Here is a 20,300-nt window from a genome sequence, read left to right as displayed (position 1 = left end):
AGCTTTTTTTTTCTTCAACATAAGCAGACTGTGGCTCTTTTAGGTTCCTGAAGAAATTAATTTTATACTTAATATAAGGCAGGTTGCTTTTAATGAACCCTTTTGAATGTGGTTGAAAGTGAACATAGCACAAAGGCAAAATATATGTTCTCTTTCCACATTAAAACCCCTTCAGTACAGAGTTATTGAAGGATGATGATAAGAAATTAGTCACTACTGGATAACATAAACATAGCTTATCCATGCCGTATGTTTCTCTTGAGCCTGGGTATCTAGGGCAGAGCATGTGTAACTGAAGCCCTTCAAACTACCCTGATAAGTTGACTCACAGAGCCTTAAGGAACAAAATGAAACAATCAAAGGAAATGCAAGTATGTGGCAAGTCCTATCTTTTCAGCACTGCCCTGGTGGCTTGAGAGTGCCTGGGGAGGAAAGAGGAGACTGTGGTACTGCTTCAGAAAAAGGCTCAAAGTGGGGGAAAGCTGAACTCCCAGGGCCTACTTGTCCTGTTATTTCCCATTAGACTGTGTTTAGAGGAAGTGGGGAAAAGAATAGCTCCTACTGACGGTAGGTGAGTCTGTGTATCCTTCTCAACTCAATCTTCATTGGCTTCTTGTTGGTAACTTGAAATTGGCCATGATGGAAGTATTCAACCACAGAAATTGCGAGCACTAAAAGCTAAGTTTTTCCATATTTTGTTTTGAGAGCTATTTCTTAAACAATCTACCATCACACCAGGTAGTTTCAGAGTAGTTTAGGAGTATAAACAGCCCAGGTTTTTTTTCTTGGGTAATTCTACTTCATTATGTCATTATACTAAGGCCCAACTTCAGAAAGGATGGAGTGTACTGTAGACAGGCCATGAAACCCAAGAAGCCACCTACAACCCCACATGGAGGGAAGAAATTGATATGGTATCCAGGCAAAGCATCATGAGAATATCTTGTTTTGTTTTGTTTTTTAAGGTTTTCTTTTTTTTAAGATTGATTGATTGATTGATTCATGAGAGACACACAGAGACAGGCAGAGACATAGGCAGAGGGAGAAGCAGGCTCCCTGTGGGGAGCCTGATACGAGACTCACCCCAGCACCCTGGGATCATGACCTAAGCCAAAGGCAGATGTTCAACCACTGAGCCACCCAGATGCCCCAAGAATATCCTGTTTTGAACTGAATTCCTGAGTTCTCTCCTACAACATACAGTATTCAATAAATACTGATTAAACATCCACTTTGTGCCAAACACTGTACTAGGTAAGGGATATATAGATCCATAATACGTAGCCTCTGCCTTTAAGGAACTGATGATCTAATGATTGCTAATGAAAAATGCTACAATGTCTTAACCACTAGAATTCTAGGATTCTCACCAGCACATTCTAATGGCTCTCTTTTGTTAATTCAACAGACATTTCTATCTCATAACAAAGTTACAACCAAATAGGACATTACAGTACTGTACACTACTTTTCTAACCAAGGATGTGAATTCTATATGAGTGTTTAGGACATTGTGCCAAATGTAATATCACTACTTGTAATGATAAAGGAGGTCAAAGTGATTAGATATTTAAAAAATGCATACTGTCTTAAAAAGGGTAGCTCAGAGGCAGTTAATAGAGGTTTAGTAGCTGAAACTCTTAAAACATGTAAGAATGATTTTTAGTCAACATTTTAATTACTATATAAAATATAGTGTTAAAAGTATTTTGCTTGGAGTAAGAAAAAGATTTTCCACTCTAGTCTCCACAATTAATTTTCGGCTGTTCAAAACTTATATAAAACATATAAGGCAAAGCCTGATCCTACTTGTTGGCAGAGAAAGTGTTAAGAGATCTTGAAATGGTTCCTGTGCTCAAAAGTATTTGTTAGTTACCATAGTGCCTGAAATGGCAACATTAAAGAAGTATTTTTTATCTATATCAGAATGGATGAGATACCACTACTCAGCAATAAAAAAACCTCTTGATACACAAATTTGGATTGATCTCAAGAGCATTAGGTTGAGTAAAAAAAAAAAAAAAAAATATCAAAAGGTCACATACTATACAATTCTGTATATAAAATGTTCTCCCAAAATGACAAAACTATAGAGATAGAGAATAGATTAGTGGTTTCTAGACATTAGGGAGAATTCGGCAGGAGGGAGCTGGATGTGACTATCAAAGGATTGCCCAAGAAAAATCTTTGTGATGATGGAATACTTCTTATATTGACTTCAGTGGTCATTATTCAAGTATGCATATGTGATAAAATAACATGGAACTAACAACACACATTGTACCAATGATGACTTTCCTTATTTTGATATTGTGTAATACTCACATGCAGTATAATCACCGGGCAAAACTAAGTGAAATATACAAGACCTCTATCACTGTAACTGTTATTATTTCAAAATTTAAAAATTGTTCAAACCAAGATGAGTTTATTTGGCTCTAAAAAGCTCTCTTATATTTCAGCATAGAGTCCCCTAATAATGATAGTGCTGGTCACATGGCACTGGTGGAGATAGCAGAGAGGAGAAGTAGGTATGAAGCAAATATTGGCCTAAGGACTTTATACACCATACATGTATTATTTCATCTATTCTTCAAAACAACCTTGTGACTATAAATATTATTATTTTTCTTTTAAAATAACCTTCCCAAAGGAGCAGGAGACCATAAATGCAAGACCTACCATGGTCAGAAAGACCCCTGGTAAAGCAGGGCCTTCAATGAATTAGACCAAAAAAAGCAGGGCACAGGTACTAGAAACTTAGAAGGGACACATCATGCTGATATTAGAGTAGGAGAATCTTACTTAAGAGTTTTGTTGAGTCTCCTTGTGAATATCATCCCTGATGAGAGAGAGCTGATTATGAATCCACCATTCTGAAATACTGGACCTAGAAAGAAGATTCCCATTGTAACCGGCCTTCTAGTTATCTGCCTAGCAAGCTAGAAAAATCTTGGGGTTTTAAAATCTGATACCAGCACTATCTTGTCAGCGGTAAAAACATTGAATGAATGCATTAACTCTAGGTTCATCTTTATGGAATAATGAGGTAATAAAGATAATAGATAAAGGCTAAAATAATCTAGAATTCTAAACTTCTAAAAGGGCCAAAGTGAATAGTCTCCATCAACTGGCAGTGTTGCCAGTGATATTTCTACAGACCAACTGTGATACAATTGGCACGCACAATTATCCTTTCCTCTTCATTAATAAAAATCACACTCATGTAAAAAAAAAAAAATCACACTCGTACATTTCCCAAATGTGACTGCACATCTAGTTAAGGAGTTACCATGCTTACTGTCTTTCTTGAAAAATGATACTTAGTCACAAAACTTTTGTTTTTAGGGGTTCTGTTAGCCACTTTAAATACCATTGACATGTAACCAAGAGTCATTTAATTCAGTAAAATCAAACAGTTGAGAATTACGGGGAGAGCTTCTTTAGCTGGATGCTTCTCATATATCATGTAATGTTAATGGATTAACAATCATTGATAAATAATAAAAAGTTGCATTTTCCAAATGGAAGAGGTCCTATAACATGACTCATTACAACGCTGAGAGAGCAGTGCCCTCTAGTAGTTGATTTAAGAAATATTATCCTCTAAGTGCATTAGATTTAGCAAATGGGAATCCCTGGGTATCTGAACTACTCTGAGACTTGATTGGGCAATTTGACAATTGGTTTTACCTTTTCTGAGCTACTAAGAACCTGGAATTTCACCTTCAACGTATACTAAACTTTTAAGTGCCAGCAAAGGTTGGGTTCTAATAGTGCTCTTCTGGGGACCTTACCAGTAACTTTTAAAACTTAATTTCTCTGTGAATGTCAAATTTAACAGGCTCCTTTCACTTAAATACAGGGTACAGACAGGAAAAAACATCATTCCATACACTTCAGGGCATCTTGGGTGCAAGAGATAGTCACAAAACGGCAGAATGTTAAGAAAACCATTAATGGGTCAAGTATTCACAAACTGATGAAGGTTTGACAATTTTGTCCTAGAAGGAACCACAGCTTACTATGGAAGCTGATAGATTAGCAGGGTTAAATAACAATAGCAGTAAATTAAACAAATTAAGTAAACAAACAGAAAAGATTTGAATATATAATTCCATTTGTATTAGTGAAAGATACTCAAAGCCAGTCTTATTTCTAGGATATCCAAAAAGATAATATGCACATAAACAGTACAGTAAAAATGCTTCTGAAACTGGAAGGTGTGTTTTCTGTCTTCTGTGTGGCTGATATCATGCTATTTTAAATCTCATAAAAGCAATATATAGTTTTTCGACAAATACACCTATGTGTTGTGCACAGTTTGATTTATGTAAACTCATTTCAAATGCAATTGCAGAATTCCTCCTGAACAGATGAAAAATGTCTGCCTGAAGTGATAAAAATGTGTGTGTAGAAAGATATAGTTTTAAGAAGGGATTTTTATATGATACAGATTTTTAACTCTAGTTCACAAAATACTCTTTTAAAAGACTTATAGAAATTTGATTTTTTTTACATTAATGTGTCAATTCAGATGTTTACCTAAGATGAGAACGGGTCTATTGTGCTACAAAAACCTTTCTGTGTTGCATATTACCGTGTATAGCATTGGTAAATGGGGGCACGATGCCAATATAACATAAATGCTGGCTTTGTTCACATATTTCACACATGGCAGCAAACACAGAGCCCACTAACTCAGGTCAACACAGTATCCAAGGCTAAACTATGTTACCCACGATTCCCCTCACCCACATTCTTCTTCTTGGCTTAGTTTGACCATGTACTCTAACATGGCAGGGCTTATAGCATGGTTCTCCTGAGTCTTTCCACAGATTTTACTTGTTTCAAAGTCTTTCCAGTTGTAGTCTTTCTTGTTTGAGTTTTGCAATTTCAACTCTTCTGTCTTTCATCAAGCTGTCTTCATACACACACATATAATACACACACATGTTCTGTACTTTTTGTAGTATTTATTAGGAATTTCATGTGTCTTTTTAATCATGCTAATATATTTATTCAAGTGGTGCTTTCACTGAAGCTTATTTTTTTCTTTTTTTTAAATAAATTTATTTTTTATTGGTGTTCAATTTGCCAACATATAGAATATCACCCAGTGCTCATCCCGTCAAGTGCCCACCTCAGTGCCCGTCACCCAGTCACCCCACCCCCCACCCACCTCCCCTTCCACCACCCCTAGTTCGTTTCCCAGAGTTAGGAGTCTTTCATGTTCTGTCTCCCTTTCTTATATTTCCCACTCATTTTTTCTCCTTTCCCCTTCATTCCCTTTAACTATTTTTATATTCTCCAAATGAATGAGACCATATAATGTTTGTTCTTCTCTGATTGACTTACTTCACTCAGCATAATACCCTCCAGTTCCATCCATGTCGAAGGAAATGGTGGGTATTTGTCGTTTCTAATGGCTGAGTAATATTCCATTGTATACATATACCATCAAAAGATGAATGGATAAAGAAGATGTGGTTTATGTATACACTGAAGCTTATTTTTATTTATTTTTTTATATCACTAGTACCTGGTTTGAGTACAATTATGAAATTGACTCCCATTCTCCCCACCTACATACATACACGCTCACTTTCTGTCCTTCAAGTAATTTGTGGTATTTAAATTTCATGTTCAACATGATCTAAAATCTTAAATTCTATTAGGCCAAACTTCAAGGAGTCAGGGATTTTAAATATGGTAAAATTAAGATTCTAAGAGATGAATCCCTATTCAAAACAGATCCTAGATCACATTAATTCAACTTGGAAGAAAATGGAGATTTTTTTCAGAAAGGTGTTTTCTAAATTCCTTTGGAGAGAATACAGATATGTATCAATTGTTTTAGGAAAGAAATCATTCTTTAATATTATTTTCATGTAACCATCTGAGTTATAAAATGAATTTTAGAACATTCATAGTGAGCCTGGAATTGAGTTTTCTAAGAGCAAGCCCCAGTTTCTCCTGCATGAGCCAAGCATTGCATTAGGCAATAGTAGTAGAAAGTTGGACAAAAGAAGAATCTCATAGAAGGTGAGAATACAGACATTTCAGCATGTTCTCTCATGGAGACATGCACAGAGTGCTAAGGGAGAGGCAGAGAAAGAAACTTATCAAAGAAGGAATGCTTTAACCTACATCATCAGAAAAATGTCTTGTGGATTGTCTTGTTTATCTTTTCCTTATGCTTCCCTGAAATTTTAAAATTTTTATTCATTTGAACATGGAATAATTTTTAAGAGTCCCTCAATAGAGTGATGGAATGCTCTATATCTTGATCTTCACAGTGCAGTATGTCCAATTCATCGAGCTGTACACTTGAAACGGGTGTATTTTACCATATATAAATTATACCTCAATTTTTAATAAACCCATCAAAATGTACAGTGCTACTCCCTTTAAAAAAAATTAATTCTTCCCTTTGATGCCCAAGGGAACAATAAATGCATTGTAGAAAGAAAAAGGCTAAAGCATGATCTAATGTTTTTTTTTTCTTCCATAATAATTATTTTATTTTCTGTATTCTTTTCCAGCTGTGGGTCCAGATTTTTCAAGAACCCTCTTAAAAAGAGTAACTCTTGTCAAAGTGGGAGGTGAAGTTGTCATTGAGTGTAAGCCAAAAGCTTCTCCTAAACCTGTCTACACCTGGAAGAAAGGAAGGGACATATTAAGAGAAAATGAAAGGTACTATCTTGAGTTTTTTTAATATTTTATTTATAATAATTTATTTGTCTGTTATTAATAGTTCTAGAGGAAGAAATTTACTGTCTGCTGTTAGTGGACTAAATGTTAATCAAAGACCTGAAGTTTTGGGGAGAGGGTGGTAAATTAGCTGGTCTTTATAATCCTTCTTGTTATTAAGATTCTACAAAGCCCTCCCTACAGAGAGAGATTGCATGATTCCTATTGAGGATTGTCAGAGCTGCTCAAAGGTGAGCAGCTAGAAAAACATTTCTCAATTTTAGCTTAAAATTTATTTGTTGATTTACCCACTTTTCTCCATACTACTTCTTTTTCCTTAAACAAATAAATCCAGCATGTTTTTGCTATGACAACTTCTGAAATATTTGGCAATAGCTATTAAGTTTCATTAGTCTCTTCCTTTTTGAGGCTAAATATTGCTAATTCCAAAACTCACTCTGCATATAAATAGTTTTGATTGTTTTAGTGACATCTTTTTGAAACAAGTTTCTTTTTCTTTATAAACTCATATGTATTTCCTTTTATAATGAATAACATTTAGAATATATATATGGGTTGTTTTAGGTCAAATTGTACCAAATAGCAGGTATCTCTAAGACCTTTTCTTGGCTGCCACCCCTATAAATATCCCCCATCCCTTTCTGTAATCTACTCAATCTGTTGGAAAATGGTAATTATGCATGAGTCTATGTCACAGCATTTACTTGCTGTATACATAATGATTTTAATTGATGCTAAAGGTCAAGTACTCAAGGATGCAATGTGGAAGCCTGTAAAAATGTATCTGTATCTACCCTTTACACCTGTACACCTTTGGATTTGCATATGCAAATTAGATCTTTGCACTGATGATGTTGTCCTTATTAATGATTTTTGCAAACAAACTTGATACGGTTTATAGATGGTGTATTCACACACATATTCATAATATATATCCCTTCCTGATTTCTGTTGTATTGAGAAAGCAGTATATTTCACTGAATACTGGCATGGTGTTCAAATTTGAAACCATACTTGGAACTTGAGAGCACAGTTTCTTATTTTGTACCCTTAAGGTTTATTTCTTATTTTACTTGTGTTTCCCAGAATGTGGTATGTAAGATTACTTCTAATAGTTATGCATTTACTTTGTTTATTAAAGCACAATTGAAATATAACTAGTATGTAACACTTGTAATGCTTAGACTAAGGGTACGTTGTTAAATTTAATTTAACAATGATATAAAGAAAAAGTACTTTAAAATAATATAGGTTATAGACATGTTAAAATCCATGAATGAATGAAGTTAGAGTAACATTACTGTAACAAACAACCTGCAGTGACTTAAAACCACAAACGTCAATTTGTAATTCACAATGCATTCCTATCAGGGGTCTGCAGGTGGCTTTGCTGCCCTCAACAGCCAAGTCTGGTAGAGTAGCACTCTCCTGAACATCAGTATTGCAGAAGGGAGAGAGAGTGGCCAAACATGCCACTTAAAGCTTTTGCCCAGAATGAAGCACTTCACTTTCACTCATGTTTTATTGGTCAAAACAAGTCACGTGGCTCTTCAAAAATTCGTTCCAGCAAAGAAATACAATCTTATTGTCTAGGAGCAAAAAGATAACCTAATGTTTTGAACAGTATTAATGACTTCTTTCTACTGCCATAGCTTAACCATTGTTACCTACTGATTAAATTACCTTTCAGAAAAGAGTATATCAATATCAATAACTCTGTTTGATGAGACTCCTAACTCTGGGAAACAAACAAGGGGTAGTGGAAGGGGAGGTGGGCAGGGGGTTGGGGTGACTGGGTGACGGGCACTGAGAGGGGCACTTGATGGGATGAGCACTGGGTGTTATACTATATGTTGGCAAATCAAACTCCAATAAAAAATATACAAAAAAAAAGGACTCTATTTGATAAGTAAATTTAGTTTATTGTTTCTACTTCTTGAATTACCACAAAGCTTGACTCTCTCCAGTTTTCATTCTTTCTCCTACTGATTTGATTAATAGGGTTCATGTATTTCTTCAGCATTTATACGGCACTAAAGATGTATTTAAACTGAGGAAACTCCCCATCATTATCCAAATCTTGCTGTTTATCATCTCCACCTCCAGAGTCCCCAGGATGACCCAAACTCTCAGTATTAGCACTTCCTTCTCCACATGGGTGCTGTGTTCTCACAGCTCTGCTCCTTTCTTCTACCTCACTCAGGTTGTATTAAGCAGACAAACTGATTTGGATAATGTAAATGAGTCCTGAAGCTGGCCAGGTGTAATATAAAAGGGAATTATGGGATGCCCCATCCAAGGGAGACATCTGCCACTCAATTCTAGAATTATTGCTGCCATATGGAGATGCGGCTCAGGTGCCTCCCTATCTTTTTCATTCTTCAAGAGAAGCTAGAAATCTGGGCTTTTGTTTGAACTCTCTTAATTTTTAAATGTCAGGAACTCATGTTTTTTTATTTTAATGTTGGTACAATATGGGTCATATATCCATCAACCAAGTTTACTCTGTGAGTCACTGGATTTTAACTTCTGAGAAAGATATAAACTCAGTTGCACATCTCATAATTTCTGAAAAGGGTGAAAAATAGGAAAGATCTTAATATTTTCTCACTGGCAGAGAAGAAATTTTGCCATTTTTCTCCTTTTTTATGGTAAAGAAGAAAGAAAATTAAGTGGACAAGTGAGCAAAACAATGCATGAGTGAAAAATTTTTAGAACTCCTGTTTTAGGAAAAGATTGACATTTTTAGACCAACACAAAAGGCAAAATTCTCTGTACCCAATGCTGAATTATAGTTTCTAATGCACTGACTTACTAGTCGTGATTCTCTTTTGAGATGTGGAATCCTAAGAATCAAAGGGCAAACCTTTAACCTTTCAGTAAAAAGTTATTAATATCATAAGTATAAAATACTGGTATAAACAGTGTTTTGGTGAAACAAAACATGATCAAGCACCTGATTTTAGTAATGTTCTTCCTAGAGTCTGTGTTTTGACGGACTTTGCCGAACACACTTAGTACATGATAATCAATTTCTTTTTTTAGCTAAGCAACTGCCTACAAATGAATTTACAATAAAAGTATGAAGTAACTGTTTTAAGTTTTTATCTTACGTAGTCATATGGTGGTATTGTAGTTATCCAGTGGATATAGATTCAGAAAGACTGATTTAATGTTAACATGTAAGCTATTTAGAAAATATTTGTATGTACTTAAATTGGTTTTTCGTGCCTTTAGAAATTTAAAGCATATTCACAGTGGCCTTCTCTATATGAAGCATCTAAAAGAAAGATTTAATTTTTAGCTTTTATAGCTTTGGAATTGTGAACATAAAAAAATCTCTTTTTCTCTTGTACACATTTCCAGCTATCAGAGTATAGGCCATATCAGATATTTATAACAGGTATGACCTGTCAAAAAGCCCGAGTACTTGAATCTTCAGGAAATGCCTATAGACACCATCAAAGCAGCAAAATTATTTGGATTAATTGAGCAATTACGCCTACTACCTGAATAATGTTGATAATTTTGTTTACTTTTACTTTCTGGATAGAAGGCACTTGAAACAGATTAGATTAAAGTTGATCTCTTAGAAACAAAACATCAAAATACAAAAGTAGCAGAATCATTAATAAAAACCTAGGATCCTAGAATTATAAGGAGCCTAAATCCATATTTCAACCAGGATGGGCTCTTTTGGTATAAGTGACGGAAACCCATCTCAAGACTGGCTTCAGTACTTTGGCTCACACATCTGAGAAGGGTGGGGATTGACTAGTTTAAGGTGTGGCAGGGTTCAGGAGCTCATATTGTTGCATCAGGACTCTGTCTTGCTCCCTTTGTCTCTCACCAGCCCTGCCTTCTGTGTTGACTCCATCTTCTGATGAGCTCTCCTCTCCTGGCAGTAGGACGGCTGTCAGCAGCCCCATGCTGCCTTCTTTTCTGGCTTCTCATAACAATTCCAGAATAGTATTTCACATAATTGAATAAACCTGCCTTCTTAGTGTTCTTCCCTAAACCCAGTACATTCAAGGAGGATGTGATGCACTGTGTAGGAGAACATGAGTCATGCCCATATCCTAAGTAGGCACATGGGAAAGCTCTATTTCAAGTCACGTGGGCTGAGAAGGGTTTCCCCAAAGAAATTTAAGGTCCTACCAGAACAAGAGTAAATAAATGCTGGGTAGACAATAATGCCAACTTCCTACTGTAGTCACAGAGCCCACCTTCCATTCCAAGACAAAGGTTCCCCGTAATGGATGGACCCTTATCCTTACCTGGCTGCATCTAATGATGGAGACCTAACTGTTAGAAGATTTCTTTCTTTCTTTTTTTTTTTAATTTTATTTATTTATGATAGTCACACAGAGAGAGAGAGAGGCAGAGACATAGGCAGAGGGAGAAGCAGGCTCCATGCACCGGGAGCCCGACGTGGGATTCGATCCCAGGTCTCCAGGACCGCGCCCTGGGCCAAAGGCAGGCGCCAAACCGCTGCGCCACCCAGGGATCCCTAGAAGATTTCTTTCTTCATAATGTATATCCTTGTAACTTTCACTCATTGTGTTTCATTTCACTTTCTGAAGTTATGCTGACAAATCTGATTTTTCTCTACCCCAACCCTTCCCTTTGTATATACTGGCAGGCTATGGTCATGTCCTCTTTCAGTTCTTTTCCAAGCCTAAATGTCCCTGTTATGGTTCATAAGACATTATTTTTGCATCCTCTCACTATCCTGATCATTTCTTTCAGTGTCTTTCTAAACATATGCCGCCTAGAATTAAAAGCAGTATTAGTAATGGGAACAAATAGCTTTATTTTATCTCTGTAACAAAGTATGATGATTACTGTTATATGATGTCTCTAAAGAGGAAAAATTATCTTCAGTGAGCTTAGATTAGTAAGGCAGGCAAGTGTATAATACATCATAGAAAGACCACTCACTCCCAAAGGTTATTTTTAAAAATTATCTTAGTGCTTAAAGGGGTAAGTGTAGTTGACTGGAAAATCCACTTAGAGGAAATATTTTACTTCTCACTGAAGCTGAAGAAATGAGTGAAATGTTACTCTAGTTAACATTGTGTAAATAAAGACTTCTTAGTCTTACTCATGCTTGAGACTTTCCTTCCTCTCTTTTAGATGTTAGGCTAACAGATTATGTCAAGCTAATGGGTAATAACCAATATAGATATGCTACTGAATGTTGCTAAAAAGAATCTCAAGCTTAAAACCTGCGTGTCACAGGCCTGGTTTCAGAAGAGCAGCATGACTATTCTGTTTAACTAGCCAACTCCAGTTTTCTTCAATGAGTGAAGAATACATTGGGTACTTGCCATATGCTAGGCTCTCTGTTTGGTGCTGGGCAGAGAAAGAAAGAGGAGACATAAAACCAGCCCTCAAGATGCTCATAGACTAGTTCAGAGACCCAGTAGCAAAATAACAATATGTTTTTCAGTAATCCTCAGGCATATGTTATAAAGGTGATATACTGAGAAGGAACACTGAAAAATGTAGGCCAACAATGGATTATGGAGGCCTTGAATTTTATGTCTGCAGAGTTTAGACTTGAGCTAGAAGACCCTGGAGAGAATTAAAGGATGTTATGCAAGGAGTGCACATACAAGTACTGTAAAGGGATTGCTTTGCCTGCAGCATGGAAAAGAATCAGAAAGGAGCAAGATTGGAGAGGCAGAGAGACCAATTGCAGGCAGTAGTCTAGGATGGAAATGAAAAGGATGATGATTTGAGACTTTTGAGAGCCACAGAGACCGACGGGCTTTTAAAGGGCAAAATTTTAAAAGGCTTAATGATGGAGCAAGTAGAAAGATTTTATAAAGAAGGAGGGGGGTAAAAATGACTCCTAGGATTCTAACTTGAGCAGCTGGTGCCCAGTAGTGCCAATTGCCACAATAGTGACTACAGAAAGAACAAGTTTGAAAGGAAAAAAACAGATTAATATTAGCATGCTGAATTTGAGGTGCCTGCAGGTGGAGATGTCAGATTCAAATAGGAATTCTCATTCAAGTATTACCTACTCAGTAAAGATTTTCCCCACTAACCTGTTTAAAATTGTAAAATTCCCATCCTCTTTATCTGCTTTATTTTCTCCAGAGTTCTTATCACCATCTAACATACTACATATTCATGAATTCCCCACCCTCCACCCAATCAAAATGTAAATTCCACAAGAACAAAAATTTATGCCGATTTGTGTGTGTGTGTTCATGAGCATGTGTATTTTTGTTGCATTTGACTTAAACAATACAATATCTTACAATCCTGGAGATAAAAAATCTGAAGTGAGTCTCATTAAGTAAAATCATATGTTCCTTCTGGAGATAAAAATCTGTTTCCAGGGACACCTGGGTGGCTGGTGGTTGAGCATCTGCTTTCAGCTCAAGTGGTGATCCCAGGGTCCTGGGATCAAGTCTCACATCAGGCTCCCTGCAGGGAGCCTGCCTCTCCCTCTGCCTATGTCTCTGCCTCTCTCTGTGTGTCTTTCATGAATAAATAAATAAAATTTAAAAAAAGAAAAAAAATAATCTGTTTCCAGCTTTCTGGAGGCCACCTAGTTTCTTGGCTCCCTTCCATCCTCAAAGCCAACAAAGATGAATCAAGTTGAGCTTCCCCACATCACATAACTCTGACCTCCTCTTGTGCCTCCCTCTTCTTCCTGTGGTTACTTTGGGCCCTTTGAGCATATTTTGTTCCATTCTATAATAGTAGCATCTAGGACAATGCTAGTATAGAGTAAGTGCTCAGTAAATGTGTCTAATAGGAAGTTGAAGTATAGGTCTGAGTTCAGGAGAACAATGAGACCTAGATATCATCAGTAGGTAAAAAGCCATGGAGTGGGTGAATTCATAGAGAGAGTTTTGTCAAATCAAAGCATCTGTGAATCAGAGGAAGAAACCCTGAGGTTTCTTCAGGCCACATATACAGAATGGTGGAAGCAGAGCCTGATGTAAGGATTAAGAAAGTAGACCCAAAGGCATAGAAAAACAAATAGGGGAATGTAACAGAAACCAAGGAAGCAGCAGGGCTCAAGAGGGAACATGCATTTGGTGCTTTCAAAAGATCCAACCAAATAATAGATCAAAGATGACCACTGGGTTTTGGCGTCTCGACACCACCTGGGGCAGAACACTTTCAGGCCACTGTGGACCACTTTTGAAGACACAGTAAAATTGTATAAACATCTATATTCTTAAGCAGTTCTTCACAGACTATAATAAATGTTTCGGTTTACCTGATCCCCACAGTCTAATCAGGTCAAGTCTGGCATTCCATGAGAATATTCAACCCATATAGGAATCAAATTCATATTCATGTCTCCTACCTTAGAGACACTGAAGTCTGCTCTGAGGTGAAATTAGATCATGGCCCTAATATGCCTCTTCTCCCAAAGGCCTTTAGAAGAGTTGAAATTCATGTAATACATGGAGGCAAATCCCAGCACAGGGCTACAAAACTCCATGCTGTATATAAAGTGTGAAAGCCTGGTTTGAAGACTCTGGCAGTCTGGGATGCAGAGCAAATGTGATGGCAGGTATTTGCCCAGAAGGCCGATCGAATCCTAACGTGGAAAGGAGAGTTTATTGCTTCAGGCGTTCTGTTTCTCTTCTGGAAGCACAGCGTCTATATATGCGCTTTTAATGAGAAACCTGTACTCAGGATATCTCTTACAGTTGCTGCAGAGTATTATAGCTCTGTTATTAGGAATTCTGCCCTGGGGAACAATTATGTTATTGCAATAATTAGAGGCAGTTCATCTCCATAATAATGGAAATCCTGCCTTGGAGGCAAAACAACATCAAAGCAACATGAGCATCATTGCTCTAGATAGAATCTGTTGCCTTGCTTATTATTAGTAGTACTATATCATTTTAATTTTGCATGTGCATTTATAGAAATAGAGCTTATTCTATTCTCCAGATTCAGACCTAGAACTTACCTCCATTGCCTCAGTTTATCTCTCCTAGAGCTGTGGGCAAAATTGTTAGGGCTTTAAGTCACCTGAAGTGCAGTTTCAGAGTACCTCAGAGTACTTTAGTACTTCAGAGTACTAAATTCAGAAGAATTTAGAGAGATCTGTTTTTAAATGTAATGATATACAGACCCAGCACTGCAGAAGACTCCATGAATTTATCCTCAGCCACAAACCTTTTCTACCTCAGTAGAGTATGTCATGTTGTATTATGGTCAGGGGTTAAACTGATGGCCAAATTCAGGCAGGGACTATTACTACCTGTTCAATTCATGTGGGCATGGTATTGGTTATGCCTCAAGACATGCTTGGAAGAGAACTTAATTTTTCTGTGGAAGTATCTGAAATAAGGCGCTGTAAAGGCAACACTTGATTAAAAAATTTTTTCCAGGTGTCTCTCACATTAATCCTCTTTTTGTTAGTCAATCCTCTGTCTGTGTACTCATTTCTATTCTTATTATCTCTTGTCTGAACTTTGCAACTATTAAACTAGCCCCTTAACTGGTTTATTTGGAATCAGCCCTCACTTATATCTTCCCCAGGATGCGACTTCCCATATCACATCTCTGATAAATTCTATCCAATAAACTTTCATCACACAATTCCTCTGTACAAGACATATTTGAGATTATGAACATAACCTAATTTAAATTCAGGTTCTACAGGTGTCATAAAAAGAGGTATGCAATTTCTACAGTGGTTTAAAGGATAAAGACTTTTCATCTTATTACAGGTTTAAATTGTATTTTTAACAATATATAAAAAATCATTTTATAGTCTTCAACACATGTACATATACAGGTATTTATATGTGTGTGTGTGTGTGTGTATATATATATATATATATATATATATATATATATATATATATATGAAAAAGCCTGGAAGGAATTTTACCAAAATGTCAATAATCATTTCCCTGGGAGTTGGGACTATGGACTTTTCTTCCTTCCTTCTTTTCTTCTTCCCTCCTTCCATCCTTTCCTTTTTCTTTTAAAGTTATAAATTTTAGGGGATCCCTGGGTGGCGCAGCAGTTTGGTGCCTGCCTTTGGCCCAGGGAGCGATCCTGGAGACCCAGGATCGAATCCCACGTCAGGGCTCCTGGTGCATGGAGCCTGCTTCTCCCTCTGCCTATGTCTTTGCCTCTGTGTGTGTGTGTGTGTGTGTGTGTGTGTGTGTGTGTGTGACTATCATAAATAAGTAAAAAATTTTTTTAAAAAAAGTTATAAATTTTAGGGCAGCCTGGGTGGCTCAGCGGTTTAGTGCTGCCTTCAGCCTAGGGCCGGATCCTGGAGACCCGGGATCGAGTCCCACATCGGGCTCCCTGCGTGGAGCCTGCTTCTCCCTCTGCCTGTGTCTCTGCCTCTCTCTCTCCCTCTCTGTGTGTCTGTCATGAATAAATAAATAAAATCTTTTTTAAAAATAATAAAGTTATAAATTTTATATTTATGAATATGATTACTTCATTAATGTTCATTTCCCATAACAGGCTGAGGGAGTCATGAGGAAAAGTGCCTTGTGTGTGTGAGCATACTGGTACCCCAGCTTCTGGTAATGTGCCTAAAGTACTCCAAATACTCAATATTTGTGTATAAAATGAATGAACCAACCATCCAAAAATCATCCTTTGCTTGGAGGAGATTGGTGAAGAAGGTGGTGGTGGGATACTTAAGTGTAAGGAGCAGCAAGAATGAAACATATTCAAAAGGAAAATAGATATGAATGCATTAGCAGAGGGAGATAAGGCTGCAAATTTTCTTGGAATCAGGCTTCAAAAGGTATTGTGTGGCAGTCTGAGGAGTTTGCACTTCACTGAGGAGCACCAGAGTTAGGGAATGATTTTGGCATGGGTCTCCACACTTCCTATTAAATTGTTTCCTGTCCTTGATCAGTTGAGTTCAGAGTGTGTACTCAGATAGGATGTGTTGTGATTTACTGTGCACCCATCTGAGAAATCACTTGACCTTCATAGGGCAGTGTTTCTCCGTCCATAAAGTGGAGCTCCAGAGGTAGTTTCCAAATCAGGTCTGCAGACCAGGGCTAAGCTTACTGCTGCAAAACCAACAGAGGTACATTTAAAAATGAGAATCCCACTCTTAAAAAAAAAAAAAAAAAAAGAATCCCACTCTTCTTCTCCAAAGATTCTTTCTAAGGAATTCTGAGATGAGACCCGGGAACATGAATTTGTTTTTACATTTCCCAGGTGATGCTAATGCACAGACAGGTGTGACACTGCAGCAGTGGCTTCCCATTGACCTCAGGACAAACAGCCCATCACATGACCAACAAGACCCCTACACTGGTCAGGCCTCTGCCCCACTCTTCTACCTGCTTTCTCACTTACTTGCCTTCAACCTTACTTCTTTTTTTTTTTTTTTTAAGATTTTATTTATTTATTCATGAGAGACACAGAGAGAGAGGCAGAGACACAGGCAGAAGGAGAAGCAGGCTCTCTGCAAGGAGCCCGATGTGGAACTTGATCCCGCATCCCGAATCATGCCCTGAGCCAAAAGCAGACGTTCAACTGCTGAGCCACCCAGGCGTCCCTCAACCTTACTTCTTAAGCCATGTGGACCTCCTGTCACCTCTTCAAATGGCCTTACTCCTCCTACAACAAAGCCTTCAAACATGCTGTTCTCTCTGCCAGAAATGCTTTCATCCAGGACTTGATAAACTATAGCCCACAGGCCAAAATCCAGTCTGCCACCTGTGTTTGCACAGCCTGCAAGCTGAGAATGGTTTTCCATTTTTAAATGCTAGAAAAGAAATCAAAAGAAAAATAGCATTTTGTGACACATGAAAATCAGATGAAATCCAAATTTCAGTGTCCACAAATAAAGTTCTATTGGACATCACCCTACTCATTCATTTACAAATTATCTAGGCTGCTTTTGCACTACAAGGGCAGGATTGAATACTTAAGATAGAGACTGCCTAGCCTGCGAAGTGTAAAACATTTACTTTCTGGCACTTTACAGAAAAGTTTACCAACCCCCAAGCCAACTCATGGCACCGTGCTAACGATGTAGGGTATTAAGACTAAGACCCCTTCCTAGGGGCACCTGAGTGGTATACTTGGTTAAGGACCTGACTCTTAGTTTTGGCTCAGGTTGTGATTATGGGTTGTGAGATCAAGCCCTGTGAGGGGCTCTGCACTCAGCACAAAGTCTACTTCAGTTCCTCTCTCCCTCTCTTTCTCCTTCTGCTCCTCTCCTCTACCTCTGAAATAAAATTTAAAAATAAATAAATAAAATATCTTCCTAGTGATAAGACCTAGGACCTTCCCTTTGCTTGGTTATTTTTACTATTTTTATTTTGGTTTGCAGTGCCTTTTACTAACTGTTTGTGACTTAACCTTTTTTTTTTTTAATTTAAATTTTAGTTCATGAACATACAGTGCGATATTGGTTTCTGGAATAGAATTCAAATGATTCATCACTTAGAACACCCAGTGCTCATCACAGTAACCTCTTTAATCCCCATCACCCATCTAGCCCATCCTCCACTCACCTCCCTCCATCACCATTCAGTTTTTTTCTCTGTCATTAAGAGACTCTTGTGATTGTTTCCTCCTCTCCTGTTTTTCTTTTCCTCCTTCCCATATGTTTCCTTTCTTAAATTTCACATATGAATGAGATCATATTTAACCTTTTGATTGAATTATAACTTCCACTGGGCCATTGTAATGCAAAGTAATGTGGAAGGAGATTTGGTTGGAGTCCTGAATGCTCTCCTTTCTTTCTCTAGAGCAGTGGGTCCCAACTTATACTGGGAGAACTACTTTTCATGTCCCCAAAGCCTTAAACTCTCTGGAAAAATCAGAGTAGGGGGAGGCTTAACGGTGAAAACATAGAGGATGAAGGATGTTGGGGACAGAGGGGAAAGTACATACCTGAACCTCTTGCCCAAATTTCTGGAAAAGCAGTAAAACAATGAAGTGATAGGAAATCTTCATTCCTACTTCAGAGTCTGTACTTTACATAGACTCTTTTACATAAGAGTTTTCCTTTTAATTTCATGATCATAAAAATTATAAAAGTCTAGTTCAGTTGAAGGAGGAGAGAAGATAGCAATCATGACTTGCTTCCTAGGGTTTTATAAAATTCAGCTATTGTGACAATGTATACACCCGTGAAACAATTTGGAGACCATCAGTGAAGTATAAGTTAATAGAGCCCAAACAGAAGGACACAGTAGTGCTTAAGGGAACAAGAAAGAGACTCTCAGAGTCAGGCAGAATCAGGCAAAATTGGCTTTGAATAGAAAGTGACTTTAGGCTGTTTTAAAGGAAATGATCCACCAAGAGAGGCAGAGGAGGAACAAGGATCTCACCACACTGGAGCTCATGCGCAAGCCAGATGAAGTAAAAGACATGAGCAGATCTTGTACAGGAATTATGAGGTAAGAGGGATCCAGCCAGGTAGAAAATCTGGTATCTGTAGAGTCAAGATGGAGGAAATGGAAGAATCAATAGGGAGATTCTTCAGACTCTAAACAAGGGATCATTAGCACCACAGAATAATGTTATTGAATATAAAATAATAGTGACAGAAACACTGTGATTCGGCTTGGCTCTAAAGAAGCTCAGAAATCTGTAGCTAGTAAGTCAGAATGTGACTTTAATCTCCTTTTGTGTCGCTTGTGCATTCATGATTAAACCTTGGGCTTTGGGAATCCTTGGGCATCCAGGATACTTATTACTTTGGCTCTTTTCATGTATTTTTTTGTTATCTTGTGACCATGATTTTTATCCCATTTGTTAATAATAGTACTAGCAACAACAACAATACCTAGCTTTTTTTTTTTTTTTTTTTTATTCTTTATGATACCTTCTGCTAAACACTTTGTATATGTTCTCTTTTAGTCCTCAGGAAAACATCATGAGATCAATCCTATTGGTAATCCTATATTTTATTTTATTTTTTTAGATTTTATTTATTTATTTATTTTAAAGAGAGTAAGAGAGAACAGGAGTGGGGTGAGGGACAGAGGGAGAAGCAGACTACCCACTGAGCAGGGATTCCTCATTCGGGGCTTCATATCGGAACTCAGGAATCATGACCAGAGCTGAAGGCAGGCACTTAACCAACTGAGCCCCCCAGGCACCCTGGTAATCTTATATTTTAGAAAGAAAAAAAAAAAACCTAGGCTCAAAGAGGGTATTTATCCTACCACAGGTTGCAAAACTCAACAGAAACTACTGTTGAGTTAAATACCATCTACACTAACTACTAACTACTACTAACTACTCCCAAACTAGACAAACTAGAGAGCTGGGATTCAAATCCAAGTATTGGGCAGCCCGGGGTGGCTCAGAGGTTTAGCGCCACCTTTGGTCTGGGGTGTGATCCTGGAGACCTGGGATCCAGTCCCACATCCGGCTTCCTGCATGGAGCTGGCTTCTCTCTCTGCCTGTGTCTCTGCACCTCTCTCTCCCTCTCTCTCTCTCTCTCTCTTTCTCTCTCTTTCTCTCTCTCTTTTATTTCTCATAAATAAATACATACATACATACATAAATACATAAATAAAATCCAAGTATAACTTATACCAGAGGCCATGTCTTTACCAGCTTTGCTAGAAGGAACAAGCATTCAGTGCTTGT

At 37.6% G+C, this 20,300-nt stretch overlaps 1 protein-coding gene and 1 long non-coding RNA gene across 21 annotated transcripts in view; one reads left to right on the top strand and one right to left on the bottom strand.

Annotated features, from left to right (window-relative positions):
- Positions 1-20,300, top strand: part of CNTN4 (contactin 4) — a 916,127-nt gene that overhangs the window by 779,011 nt on the left and 116,816 nt on the right. For all 13 annotated transcript variants that reach the window (XM_038565823.1, XM_038565822.1, XM_038565816.1 and 10 more), the window contains one exon: positions 6,545-6,695. In XM_038565823.1, coding sequence (XP_038421751.1) covers positions 6,545-6,695 — 151 coding nt within the window. The remainder of the gene's footprint in view (positions 1-6,544; positions 6,696-20,300) is intronic.
- LOC102153282 overlaps positions 1-20,300 on the bottom strand; it is a 172,003-nt gene that overhangs the window by 80,240 nt on the left and 71,463 nt on the right. Inside the window, exons 8-9 of one of the 8 annotated variants that reach the window (XR_005374691.1) lie at positions 19,031-19,134; positions 6,514-6,656 (exon numbers count right to left, since the gene is read on the bottom strand). The exons of 5 other annotated variants lie outside the window; for them this stretch is intronic. This is a non-coding gene — a long non-coding RNA (uncharacterized LOC102153282). Of the gene's footprint in view, positions 1-6,513; positions 6,657-19,030; positions 19,135-20,300 lie in introns of those variants that run through there. 2 more of the 8 variants (XR_005374694.1, XR_005374697.1) reach the window with 2 other exon arrangements.

The sequence above is a fragment of the Canis lupus genome, chromosome 20 (genome assembly GCF_011100685.1).
Source record: "Canis lupus familiaris isolate Mischka breed German Shepherd chromosome 20, alternate assembly UU_Cfam_GSD_1.0, whole genome shotgun sequence".
Lineage (NCBI taxonomy): Eukaryota > Metazoa > Chordata > Mammalia > Carnivora > Canidae > Canis > Canis lupus.
The sequence above is the reverse complement of the archived record's forward strand: the minus strand, read 5'-3'. Positions and strand labels throughout refer to the sequence as shown.